The sequence below is a fragment of the Vipera ursinii genome (genome assembly GCF_947247035.1).
Source record: "Vipera ursinii genome assembly, chromosome: 8".
In the NCBI taxonomy this organism is placed as follows: domain Eukaryota; kingdom Metazoa; phylum Chordata; class Lepidosauria; order Squamata; family Viperidae; genus Vipera; species Vipera ursinii.
The window spans coordinates 14082684-14095856 of record NC_139519.1 but is presented as its reverse complement, the minus strand read 5'-3'; the positions used below and the strand labels follow the sequence as shown (position 1 = coordinate 14095856).

General features: G+C 38.3%; 1 protein-coding gene across 1 annotated transcript in view; it reads left to right on the top strand.

Moving 5' to 3' along the window:
• Nucleotides 1–11055, top strand: part of KCNU1 (potassium calcium-activated channel subfamily U member 1) — a gene marked incomplete at both ends in the record, with an annotated part of 68146 nt that extends 57091 nt beyond the window's left edge. Inside the window, 4 exons of the mRNA XM_083368860.1 lie at nt 915–1032; nt 2414–2535; nt 9453–9653; nt 10945–11055. Of these exons, the coding sequence (XP_083224986.1) occupies nt 915–1032; nt 2414–2535; nt 9453–9653; nt 10945–11055 (552 nt within the window). The remainder of the gene's footprint in view (nt 1–914; nt 1033–2413; nt 2536–9452; nt 9654–10944) is intronic.
• Nucleotides 11056–13173: the final 2118 nt, after the last annotated feature.

The window sequence follows — 13173 nt, the reverse complement described above, 5'->3', positions numbered from 1 at the left end:
TTTTTTCTTTAGGAACAAATTTCACGAAGCAATATGCCTGATGCATTATTTATTTACTGCCAGCTCTCTTTAGAATCTGCAGATAGAAAGTGACAGCATGCCGTGTCCAAAGAACAATAAAAGGGTTGACTTAAATGTTAATTCAGCAACTTTAAAGACGTCTGGATGGCTTATCGGGAGAATAAATATAATGAAGTGTTACAAAGACTCAGCAGGAAGCTAAACAAAAGCTTTCCATCTGGAGAGGTTTTCTCCCACTCCTGCCTAGGGGTGGCTACACCCAGAACGATGATATTTTTTAATTCGTGTAGTTATGATGGACAGAACATAGAATAATGGAGTTGGACTAGAAGACTTCTAGTCCAACCCCCAACTTGAGCAGGAGACTCGATAACCATTTCAGATAAATGGTGGTCCAGTCTCTTTTTGAAAGCACCCACAACCCCTGAAGGCAACTTCTGTTGGATGATTGCTCTCACCGTCAGGAAATTTCTCCTCAGTTCTAGGGTGCTTCTCTCCTTCGTTAGTTTCCATTCATTGTTTCTCGTCTTGCCTTTCTGCGGTTTGAAAAATAGTCTCACCCCCTTCTCTCTCTATAGAATAGAAGATGAGGTATATTCTATACTTCTATTGCCCTCTCTCCTTTTTTAATGGCTTAAATCATTGTTGATTTGTAGATAAATCCCTGCAGTTTTCTTGGCAAGATTTTTCAGAAGTCGTTTACCCTTGCCTTCTTCCCAGACTTCCAGACGGCTTTGTGCCTAAGGTGGAACTAGAACTCATGTCTCCTGGCTTCTAGACTGATGCCTTAACCACTATGGCATTCTGGCAAATCTGGATATCTGGACCTAAAAGCTGTTGTCTGTTTAGGGACAATGGAGGATCAGAAGCTCATTTCTTTCCTGTCATTGCAGAAATGCCCTGTACACTCAAAGCATGCAAGGTCACTGCAGAGGCTATGCAGCTGTTTTGCAGCACTTCCTGCTGTGATTGTTCGACACAGTGTTGTGTATCATGCAGTCAGTCCAGAAAGTATTGGTCTCCTGGTTTCTAATTTGGTGCCTTCATCACTGCACCAAACTGGGTCTGTGTATCCCAGTTTGTAACATTTAAGCGTCTGGGAAAACTGCCATGGTTTAATGGGAGAATATATCTTCACTATGCCAACTATTGACAATCCAGCCTCTTTGACTTTTCTGATAGGGCTGAGGAATACTCTGGGATGAAACCCTGCCAGTTTGTGTAAAATAATATTGAAATGCACAAAACAAGATTATTAATATTAATAATTGATCTTAGTAAATTAGTGCATCATGTAACTAAATTAAAATGTACTGCTATATATATACCATACCCAAACAGTTGTGACAATACTGGCAGTGGAAATTCTTAAATTATGGGAAGAGAAATTTGGTGACTAATTTTCAGAATTCCTCCAGAGGAATGAGGAAATGAAAGAAAAAGAAAAGAAAAAGCTTTTGACAGTTCCTCAAAGTAGTGAAAACAGCATTCTGCTAAAACAATACAAACATTAAACCCACAAAATCTACTGGATGAAGTCTTTCCCAGAATATATTGAAAATCTAGGAAAATTGGAGACCATCAAGGAAACAATTTATTTATTACTTTAACTTATATGTTCAGCCGCTTACTTGCCACTCAACCTAAGGCAACTCACAAGAACAACAAAATTAAGAACAAGAAAGTGACTCAAATATCGTTGGCTACATATGTACGTATAGTATGTATATACATACATATTGCATGTATGTGTGTATTTCCAAATACAATTTTCCTTTGAAAGCTTTCTAAAATAAATTCTTCCATTAAACCACTCTGGGAGGGGAATTTCTGCAACCAGCACAGTCCAGGGCATCGTTCAGTTTTGACCGCAATTGACCCTGGCAATTACTGTCATAAGTCTCAACAGTCATACAGTGAGTAATTATGTGACCAGACCCAATTTTGCAACTTTTTTGTGACAGTTATTAAGCAAACCCATTGTTCACTATGGGCTGTTTTTGGCTATTACCATTTGCCATTACTTTGACTCGAAGAGAACAGCAGATTCCGGCAAAACCAATGTGAATCTCATGATTATGGGGCACTGCCAATGGTCATAGATGCAGGCCAGTTTGCTGAGTCCCCAAAATGCAGTCAGGTAATGGGAGAGGAATGATGTTAGAACTTCAAAACTGGGTAGTAAGTAGCTTTTGGGGTATCTCTCATAACTTTGAACCATGGCTAAGCTCCTGGTTAAAAGCAGAGGACTACTTGTATGCATTTTCATGCTGTAGCAATGAACCTAGTGGAGTTTTTCCCAACTTATAATTTCCATTTATGATAGGCTGATATATGCAAGCAGTTGATCTTGTGTTGTATGTTTATATTTTGATATTTTCTTCTCCTGCAGAGGTAGCTGCAAATGCACAGTTCTTTCAACAGGGCGGAATGGAAAACTCTGACACGTTGGACCATAATTTATCCAAAGGAGCACTGTTTTCAGACAGCTTTTTGGATTCTCTCTTGTGCACAGTAAGTGCCTGAAAGGTCACCCAGTTCAAATTTCTTATTAAACTGCCCTTTTCTGTAGGATGAATCAATTAGCTCCTTGGTGTTCTCCAACTTTGTCAGAAGTACAAACTGATCTTCCTTGTTCAGTCGAATTAATTTTGCTTATCTAAAAATAGCTATCTCTAGCTATTATTATTATTAATAATTATAATAATTAATTTACCATAAAGAGAGATATTTATCCGGACATTCATGATCGCTTAACTGGTGTCCCTGAAGATACATAATGATTTTTACAAAGGGCTTGCCTTGGCATCACAAACAGCAGTCCTCAGTTGGCTTAAGATTTTAGGTTTATTTCAGAATTGTAACTTTAGGTCAAGTTTTATACACACATAAGCAGCTTCACAGTGAAGAAAGCATGCAGAGAATCAAGCCCAAGAAAAAGAGTTCAAAAACAAACCATGTCAATCAAATGTCGAAGGTCTTTGCAGATAGAAATTCTAGAACAGAAATCAATCAAAGTCTTCACAGACAGGCAACAACCACCAAGCCCAATTCTTTCATAACTATCACCACTCTCTTACTCTACTAAGCACAGGTAATCCTAATCAGGTCTTGTTTCCTTCAGCAAGTTACTCCTAACTCACCCTGCCAGGTTCAGTTATTTCTAAACATAGGTAAATATTCTTATTTCTGTTTCAGTATTGATGAGAGTTGGATAGATGAAGCTTAAGGTCTAAATCAAGGACTGTTAGGTCTAGAAGTGAAATTGTAGGCCTGGTTATTGGCTCAGCATCAACATCTGCTTTAGAGTATGTCTTCCCTGGTCTTTCTCATCTAAAGAGCAGTGTCAAGACAGGTTATGCCATGACAGAGGTTCCAGGGCACTCCTTGACTTCTAAATTGACTCCGAATTAGGTAACGTAAGTGTCAACACTGCCTTCTGAGCTGGAGAACATATGAGTTCTGAGCTGTCACCGAGTTAAGAATTGCCAACTGCCTGGGGACTCAATTCAAAGAACACAGAATATGGTGCTTAGGTAGAGTCCAAGTATCTACCGAAGAGAATAAACAGGCTTTCCAACCCAATCAATTTGTTCTATGGAGATTCTCAGTCACCCAGGTCATGGTTATCCCAAAGTGCTTTGCCAAAAGTTAACTGGACTTTCTTGGTTTTTCCTTGAAAATATTTTTTTTTTCATCCAAGAAGCTTCTTCAGTTCTAATTGCATGATGGGGAAATGGACTATAAATCCCCAAACTCAGAGAACTAACGACCAGATGACTACAAAGAATTATAAACCCTTCCATTTCCTACCATGCAGTTAGAACTGAAGAAGCTTCTTGGAGGAGAAGTGGAACTTTTTCAAGGAAAAAAAACAAGAAAGACCTGTTGCCTTTTGGAAAAGCACCTTTGCATCAATCCTTGATTGTTCTCTTTCCAGTCTTGGACTAGAAAGACTGGAATGATCACAGTGACCACAAATGATTATTAACAGGGTGTGTTTTGCTAAATCCATCAGAGGTACATCTATTGTCAACAGTTTTTCACTGGTGAAATCTACATTATGGGTAAAACTGTCACTGGACTTGAGACTGGTCCCTTTCTTGATACAATTTAGGAAGACTCTCGGAACATATTTCTTCACTTAGCCCATGCAAAGTTTACGTTATGGATTTTATCACAGCATTATTAGCTACCCAGAGCCACCAGAAATGGGTAATGTATAATTTTGCTAGGCTTTCACTAGAAATGTAAATGAAATCTGTTAAATTTCTTTTCAGGAGAAAGGGCATCAGCTGCCAAAATTCTGTCAGGGAATAGACAGAAATGAAATCACAGAATCACTAGCATTTTTCTCTCAATATGTCTCAGCTCAAAACATTCAAACAAAAATGGGTATATTTAAGGGAGTTGCATGCAAAAAAAAATCTAACTAGATCCTTACAAAGCAAAACAGTATTCAAAATAGTTCCACGTGAAATGTATATGGTAGGGAAAGTTACATATGGCAACAATGATTTTTTTTGGAAACTTTCAGAATAATAATAATATAATAATAAGTTGGTAGGGACCTTGGAGGTCATCTAGTGCAACCCCCTGCTCAGGCAGGAAACCCTATACTATTTCAGGCAAATGGCTGTCCAGTCTCTTCTTAAAAACCTCCAGTGTTGGAGCATTCACCACCTCTGGAGGCAGGTTGTTCCACTGGTTAATTGTTCTAACTGTCAGGAAGTTTCTCCTTAGTTCTAGGTTGCTTCTCTCCTTGACTAGTTTCCATCCGTTGCTTCTTGTCTTGCCTTCAGGTGCGTTGGAGAACAGCTTGGCTCCCTCTTCTTTGTGGCAGCCCCTGAGATATTGGAACACTGCTATCATGTCACCCCTCACCCTTCTCTTCATGAAACTACACATACCCAATTCCAGCAACTGTTCCCTATATGTTTTAGCCTCCAGTCCCCCAATCATCTTTGTTGCTCTTCTCTGTACCCTTTCTAGAGTCTCAACATCTTTTTTACATCGTGGTGACCAAAACTGGATGCAGTATTCCAGGTGTGGCCTTACCAAAGCATTGTAAAGTGGTATTAGTACCACTGATGGGTGGATATCTATTGGTAAAACACACTACCTAACTGTCGTTTAAATAGGTTATTTACACTGGATTTTACAAGGCATTGTTGAGCATTGCTAAAATATAATTCAAAGAGAATGTTGATGTACTTATGATATACTGGCATGATGGCTATTATTAGAGTTTTTCAATTAGTAAATAGCTCTTCATCTTCCCCAACATAATATGATTTTAAGAGTGCAGTTCTTGATGTTCTAATGAAGCCTTCTTTGGGATTATATTAAAGCAATGATGCCCAATTTTTTGGTCAGGGGCTACAACTTACTGTATCACTTTGCAAAAAATGTATGCACGCAGGAAAAAAAATGAATTTGATTAAATTTAATTTGATTTAATCTAGCCTAGTCAAGAGAAGGATGAGGGGTGATATGATAGCTGACTTCCAATACTAGAGGAACTGTCACGGAGAAGAATGGCTCAGCCTATCTCCAGAGCACCTGAGGGCAGGATAAGAAATAAATGATGGAAACTTGTCAGAGAAAGATCCAGCCTAGAACTAAGTAGAAAGTGAGAACAATTAATCAAGTGAACAGCTTGCCTCCTGAATTGGTGGGTGCTACATCACTGGAGGTTTTCAAGAAAACATTGTACAACCCGTTTGTCCAGGATAATTTAAGCTTTCCTGTCTTGAACGGGACCTCCAAAGTCCCTTCTATTATTCAAATTTAATTAATTTGAATGATATGATTAATCCCCATATGCTTAATAATTGTCCTCTTTGGTTGCCAAATATTAATAATAATCAGCAGCAACTTTGAAGAAGTCTGGTACAGCTGCAAGTTATGAACTTTGAATAAATAAATTGCAGGAATATTCTGATAGGAAACGATCTCTCTCTCTCTCTCTCTCTCTCTCTCTCTCTCTCTCTCTCTCTCTCTCTCTCTCTCTCTCTCTTTCTCTCTCTCTCCTTGCCTGACTTTTTATTCTGAAAACTCCAATAATGTATTTAACTCAGCAAATAAAATACAGAGGGACACAAATCCTTCTATATATTTTTTTTCCAAGTCAGAGAATGCAACAATCCTTTTGATGTTAAAAAAAGAAATATAGCTCAGCCCTATAAACCTAAGTACGTATGTAAAATGCCAATTCCATTTGAGCATGATAAACCTGACCTAGTGCTCGGGATAATACTGGATAATTCCATCTTAAAAAATGCTGATACAGCTATTGAAATAATGGAGCACAACTCACCAAAATGGCCTATGTCTTCACAGACAAAGGCAAATATATTGTCTGCTCTGTTCTTATGCTTTCTTGTTGATTGGAACAGTAATCAAAACCTTATTACAGTGTTCTGGATATCTGCAGTTACTGTGTAATGGAACAAATATTTTGTCCAACATGTTTAATTTCTCTGGTTGATCAACCTGAAAGGCATATACTATCACCATACCCCAATCTCATATGCTCTTGGTTGTGGCTACACATGACATCCAAACCTATATTAGTCATAAAGTTTGGCTAGCACTAACTAAAATTTGAAACCCTAGTTTCTTTGGCTTATATTAAATTGAAACTGCAAACCCATCAACTAAGCATTTGCACAGTTGAGGGTAAAGAGCTATTGCATTTCATGTTTAATAGGTGAATATGCATGTAACATCTTCATTGTGTTATGGGCTCATTCCAATCTGTAAAGTCTTTCAATTAAAGAATTGCATCTAGAATCACAAAATATGTTTGCTGGAAACTTGGGGAGAACAGTCTGTCAGATCTTTTTTTTTTAATTCCATTTATATCCCGCCCTTCTCCGAAGACTCAGGGCAGCTTACAAGCTTAGCAGTAGCCTTCATTCTATGTATATGCCTGCTTATTAGGGCTTTCACACACACCCCAAGCGGCATTATTACAAAGTCAGCTTAATTGCCCCCAACAATCCGGGTCCTCATTTTACCTACCTCAGAAGGATGGAAGGCTGAGTCAACCTTGAGCCTGGTGGGATGCGAACCTGCACTAATTGCAGGCAGCTGGTGTTACTTAAGGAGGCATTAGCCCACTGCTCCACCAAGGCTCTGAGTAACTTTATTATAATATGCACATCTCAGAACAAACAGGTTTTCAGCTTTTTTATTCATATTTACAAAATATGAAAATGGGATGTGAGAAAGTAAAAGTTGACATGAATTTTCTGAAGTGATTGTAGTTACCCCTTCATCCAAATTAAACTCAGGGCAGCTTACAAGCTTAGCAGTAGCCTTCATTCTATGTATATGCCTGCTTATTAGGGCTTTCACACACACCCCAAGCGGCATTATTACAAAGTCAGCTTAATTGCCCCCAACAATCCGGGTCCTCATTTTACCTACCTCAGAAGGATGGAAGGCTGAGTCAACCTTGAGCCTGGTGGGATGCAAACCTGCACTAATTGCAGGCAGCTGGTGTTACTTAAGGAGGCATTAGCCCACTGCTCCACCAAGGCTCTGAGTAACTTTATTATAATATGCACATCTCAGAACAAACAGGTTTTCAGCTTTTTTATTCATATTTACAAAATATAAAAATGGGATGTGAGAAAGTAAAAGTTGACATGAATTTTCTGAAGTGATTGTAGTTACCCCTTCATCCAAATTAAACTGTGTTGTATTCTCAAAACTGCTCACCAGCTTGCCTTTTTTTCTTAATAATTTCAAATTGGTCTGGGATTTTCAGGTTCAGCTCAGTTAGGCTTATTGTGGGTGCTAAATAGACGTGGTGGCTTAGTGGGTTAGGACGCTGAGCTTGTCGATCAGAATGTCGGCAGTTTGGTGGGTCGAATCCTGAGTGCCGCGTAACAGAGTGAGTGCCTGTTACTCGTCCAAGCTTCTGCCAACCTAGCAGTTTGAAAGCACGTAAAAAATGCAAGTAGAAAAATAGGGACCACTACGGTGGGAAGGTAACAGCGTTCCGTGCGCCTTTGGCGTCTAGTCATGCCGGCCACATGACCACGGAGACATCCTCAGACAAGCGCTGGCTCTTCGGCTTTGAAACGGAGATGAGCACCGGCCCCTAGAGTTGGAAACGACTATTACACATGTGCGGGGGAACCTTTACCTTTACCTTTTTAAATAGATGAAAAATGCTTTCATCCTAAGTGGAATATGATCATAGCTGGGATATTTTCTAGTAGGGTAGGAAGCAGCTCAAATGAATTATTTGATTCTCCAAATTCAGCAAAGACTTTCAAAATAGTGGCTTGTTTAAAACAGTATAGTTCGATAAGAACAGAAGGAACCCAGTTTTAATATGCCTTATTTGACTTACCACTGGGTAAGTTTAAGATAGTAACAAACCATCCTACCTTACAAGATTACTACTGTTCAGAATAAGAATATTTCTTGAACAGTCAAGCCCCCTCCCCCCCTCTTTCATAAATGAGTGAGATAGCTATATAACTCTTCCTAAATTTTGGAGACCAGTAACTCAAACATGTTGGAAGCTGATCAAAGAGAGAAGCAACCTGGAATTAAGGAGAAACTTCCTGACAGTGAGGACAATCAACCAGTGGAACAGCTTACCCCCAGAAATCGTGGGTGCTCCATCACTGGAAGTTTTTAAAAAGAGACTGGACAATCTCCTGTCTGAAATGGTATAGGTTATCCTGCTTGAGCAGGGGGCTGGACTAGAAGACCTCCAAGGTCCCTTCCAGCTGTATTCTATTTTATTTCAATATTTATTTATTTTTTAATTCTGGTCTGTGACCGCAATAAAAGATTGATTGATTGTAAGAATACAAAAAACCAGGGATGGCTACTTGCACAGAGCTCTTAGCACTTTAGAGGAACAGAAAAATATAAAAAAGAAGATTTGAAAATATGACTCTCTCTTAGGCATATATAATGCCTTGTAACAGTGTTCTCAATATGCTGAGTGACAACTTGTCAGAGAAGGAGAAGCAGAGGCAGAGGCCAGAGTCAAGAGAGGAATCAGCCTAGAGTCTTTATGTTGCCACAAGCAATCCAAGTCCAGCCCCCCTTGAATTCCATTGACTTTTATCTAGCACCAATGTAGTACTTTTAGTTGACTAGATTCTTGCATGTAGGCATGAGCAATAAATCAGTTTAACTGAAACTTGACATGAGGTCCTGATTCTTCGTGCCTGACACAACCAGACCCAAGAAACCCACAACCTGATTCTGCGAATACACTTTAAAAAAAGAAGTGCATATCTGCAAATTTCTTTGCAGTCAAATCAGTATAAAAGGGATTGGCCAATCAGGTGAAATTTACAGCCTGGTCATTTAATTCTGAGTGAACTGAATTAAACCTTTCTCTTGTCTAATTGACACAAATGTTTTCCTTGGTTTTCTGTTATTTCTCATTGCAGACCTACCATAACTACCACGTGCTGGCTTTGCTTCAGACGCTGGTGACAGGTGGGACCAGCCCAGACCTTGAAGAATATTTGGCAGAGGGGACTACACTGATTGGCAGTAATAGCAATGTGATGCCCTGGGGAATTAGAAACAGATGTAAACTGGCTCTTTTAACACTGGTAGATGATCCAGAGTTAATGGAAAGACTTCTGGTAAGTTTTGTTAGATGCCAGCTGATTTAATTCAAGCTAAGCATTTGATAGTCTTGAGTTAGCTATAATTATGTGGCTCTGGATGACATGCTTGAACATTGCCAAGCTGGTCCTAAATAGAATATTGAAATCACAATTTGCATTTAGAACAGGGGTGTCAAGCTGCCAGCCCGCAGGCCAGAAGCGCCCACCCCATTGCCGGCAATGGCAAAACAGTCCCGATACATCTCACGACATCACGTGACATCACGAGTTTGACATGTCTGATTTAGAACATTATCCTGGAGCCAGTAGACAAAGCTTCCATTAAGGTTAATGGTTAGGAGCACCTGGACACAGTAAATATGTTTGGTGTAATACAGGAGTCTTCAAACTTGGCCCTTTTATGACTTGTGGATTTCAACTCCTAGAATTCCTCAGCCAGCGTGTCTGTTGTAATATGACCTGCATTTGAAAAACAGAGAAATCACCTCTGTGTTGGCTCCAGCTTTTCAATTGTTCTTAGGCAAGATATCTTCAGGGGGTCTCCACATTACTTATCTGAGTATCATAATTGTCAATACTTGAGAAAAACAGCTGGCAAGTGAACAGCTGCTTTTACAGCTGATCAATGGCAGTGGTCCAGGCAAGAATGCACTGTTAATCTGCTCAAAAGGAAAAGGTACCTTTCTAATTTTTTTTTTAAAGTCCATTGTCTGATGAATGATTTGAATTGAGAAATGTACACTCTAGGACAGTGTAAGCAACTCCCATATGTGTTATGACACTTCCATTGTGATGGGAACTTCACTGATGGAATAATTTTGTAAGTGTGAAGTATGAACTAATCAGATTATGACTCTAAAGATGGATACATTATCCTCTCTTCCTTGATATTTCTATGGATTCATTCCGCTCAGCATTCCACGTCTGAATTCTTTGCATTAAAAATTTGCTAGAAACTGCCAGTTCTATTATTTCTGATTTTTTTCAATTTTTTTCCTAGGCCAGTTGTAAGTTCTGCTCAGCCCCATATTGATGAATCCAACAAAAAAACCTGTTTGTTTTATAACACTCCTTCATACCTTCACAATACCTTTTTTTAAAAAACAAAAACAAAAATACCACATTGGCAATATCTACAGAAACCTGGAAAGAGCTGATGGAAATTATTTTTAGCTTGCTATTTTCCCAAGAAGTGATGTGGGAAACCTGCCTTTTTTTGAACTGTGATCTTCTACTTCTAGTTTATGGGTCTTCAGTTAATCAAGGATGGTTGATATAGAATCAAAAGTGTTGTCTTGTTTTGCAGCTCTTCTTTGGTGATGTGTTCACTAAAGCCCTTGATATGTATGGAATTCTTTGCTTCGGTATCTATCGCCTGAAAGCCGATCCCAATCCATATGAAATCAGGAAAGTATAGTAAAATTGAATTTTTTTCTCATAAAGTTTTAGCTATCTGCCTGCATGTACATCAGCAAGAAAATATTGGCATGTTTAATAATATTTCAAAAACTATATGGCATTTGTATTTTAAAAAGTAGCTTAGGAAATGTATAATACCATGAAAAATCATCATTAAAGGACAGAATTCGGGAGTAGTAATGAAGTAATGAGCTTTCTTTTGTCATATGAAATTTATTGTTCTCTGTTTAATCCTCTTTTAAACCCATTTCATCCAGCGCATCTTGTACTAGCGAATTATGCAGTTATAATTAATATATGGAGTTGCTGTCATGAGATGCGGTTGTGACTGCTGGCTCAATTGGTTTTAAAAGCCAGTGAAATAAATTCACAGATAATGAGTCTCAGTGACTTTTAGCTGTGACAGTGATGTGCAAGTCTCCAGATGAATATCTCTTGCTTGGGAGGAACAGGAAGCCATTGTCTTTATGTCCTGATTGTCATCTTTTGTTGAAGATACTGTAGTTGTGATCTTTTGTTGAAGATACTCTAGTTGGCTACTAAGACCAATAAGATGGTGGACTATATAACAGTATAGATCAGTGGTTCTCAACCTTTTCTTTACCATGGACCCCCTTTAAATATTTTTTTTGGCCACAGACTACCAAGATTTAAGATTTAAATCATAGCATTTCTTCAAAGCTTTGTGGACCCCTGCGGTCAATGGACCACAGCTTGAGAACCACTTCTAAAGATATCTAATATCCAAAAATAGATCAGATTTTTCACCTACAGGGCTTCCTGGCGATAGTATCTTTCAGATCTGCCGGGACTTTAGCATCCATCATTAATTAGAGTTGATGCACCACAGTTTTCTTGTAATCTAAGTCAGAGGATGAATCTGTAACCTCTTCTATTCTAGCACCTTCTCTTTCACAGAGAGCAAGAATTCTTATGCTATTCCATTAACCAAAGGCATCTTCCAATTCAAGAAATAACTCAGAGGCTTATGGCATGGACATAAGATGCCTTATAGCCTGCCAAATATTTCTACATTGTCTCCTAAAATTCCTTCAAGTTTCCCCCCCACATGGGTTAAGCAAAGATAGCCATGTGAGATTAGTACTTCTCTATTTTTGGCTGATTTTCTAATCCAATATTGTTGCCATTGAAAACTATAGTATTATTATTCAATAAAAGCTTTTCATCATCAATATCTTACAAGAAAAACAATTCTGTTACTCTCCAACATACCATTTAACTTGTCAATGAGAGGAACCAGTGTAAGATGCTGTTTTAAAATAAATTTCTGTTAACCTCTTTCTTTCCATCCATGTTATGTAGGTTTTCAGGTCTTTGAATACAGTGATTTTGTACGTTAGTTGCTCTAATTGTTTTATACATTTGTGGTTTTTTTTTTCTTCTCATGACCAATACAGCTATTGTTTTGAATTGATTTCCATATTATTGGTGACTTTTTCCCAAAACAGGTTTGTGATTGCTCGACCACCCACTAATTTTGAGATCCTTGCTTCTGATCAACTCTTTTGCCTTGCTCCATATAACATTTTATCCAAAGATCTAACAAATGTAGTGACGTCTATTCCACCAAAACCTCCAACGACTGTCCTTCAGAAGAAAGATTCTTCCTTTATAAATAAAATCTTCTTTCTTTAAGAAGTGTCTGTGACCATTTGTTTTAAGTTTTTTTTAACCTAGAGATTTGAAGTAATCTTCAGTGCAAACAATAAGGATCGTTCAGAGAGTTGCAACATAGAAGATTTATTCATATCTATAACACAATGGTCAGCACTAAATAAAGGTCAAGGGAATTCAAGGGGACCTGGATCTTCTGTGGCCATGCAAGGACTCTAAACTGATAATGCATTTAACTCTACTGCCCAGCTCTGGCTGCTCTTTTCCCACATATAAGAATAAATAAACATTCTGCTACTTACTTGAAAAGACTCCAAAATTTTATAACAATTTGAGGATGGCATTCCTCTATCTGATTGACCATCTTCTTGATGGTGTATTTTAAAACATGTCTCCTTTTTCCAGAATTGGTTATCACAGGGTATTTTCCTTAGATTTCAATTAAAATTTCTTAATTGACTCAATTAACATGAAAATGAGG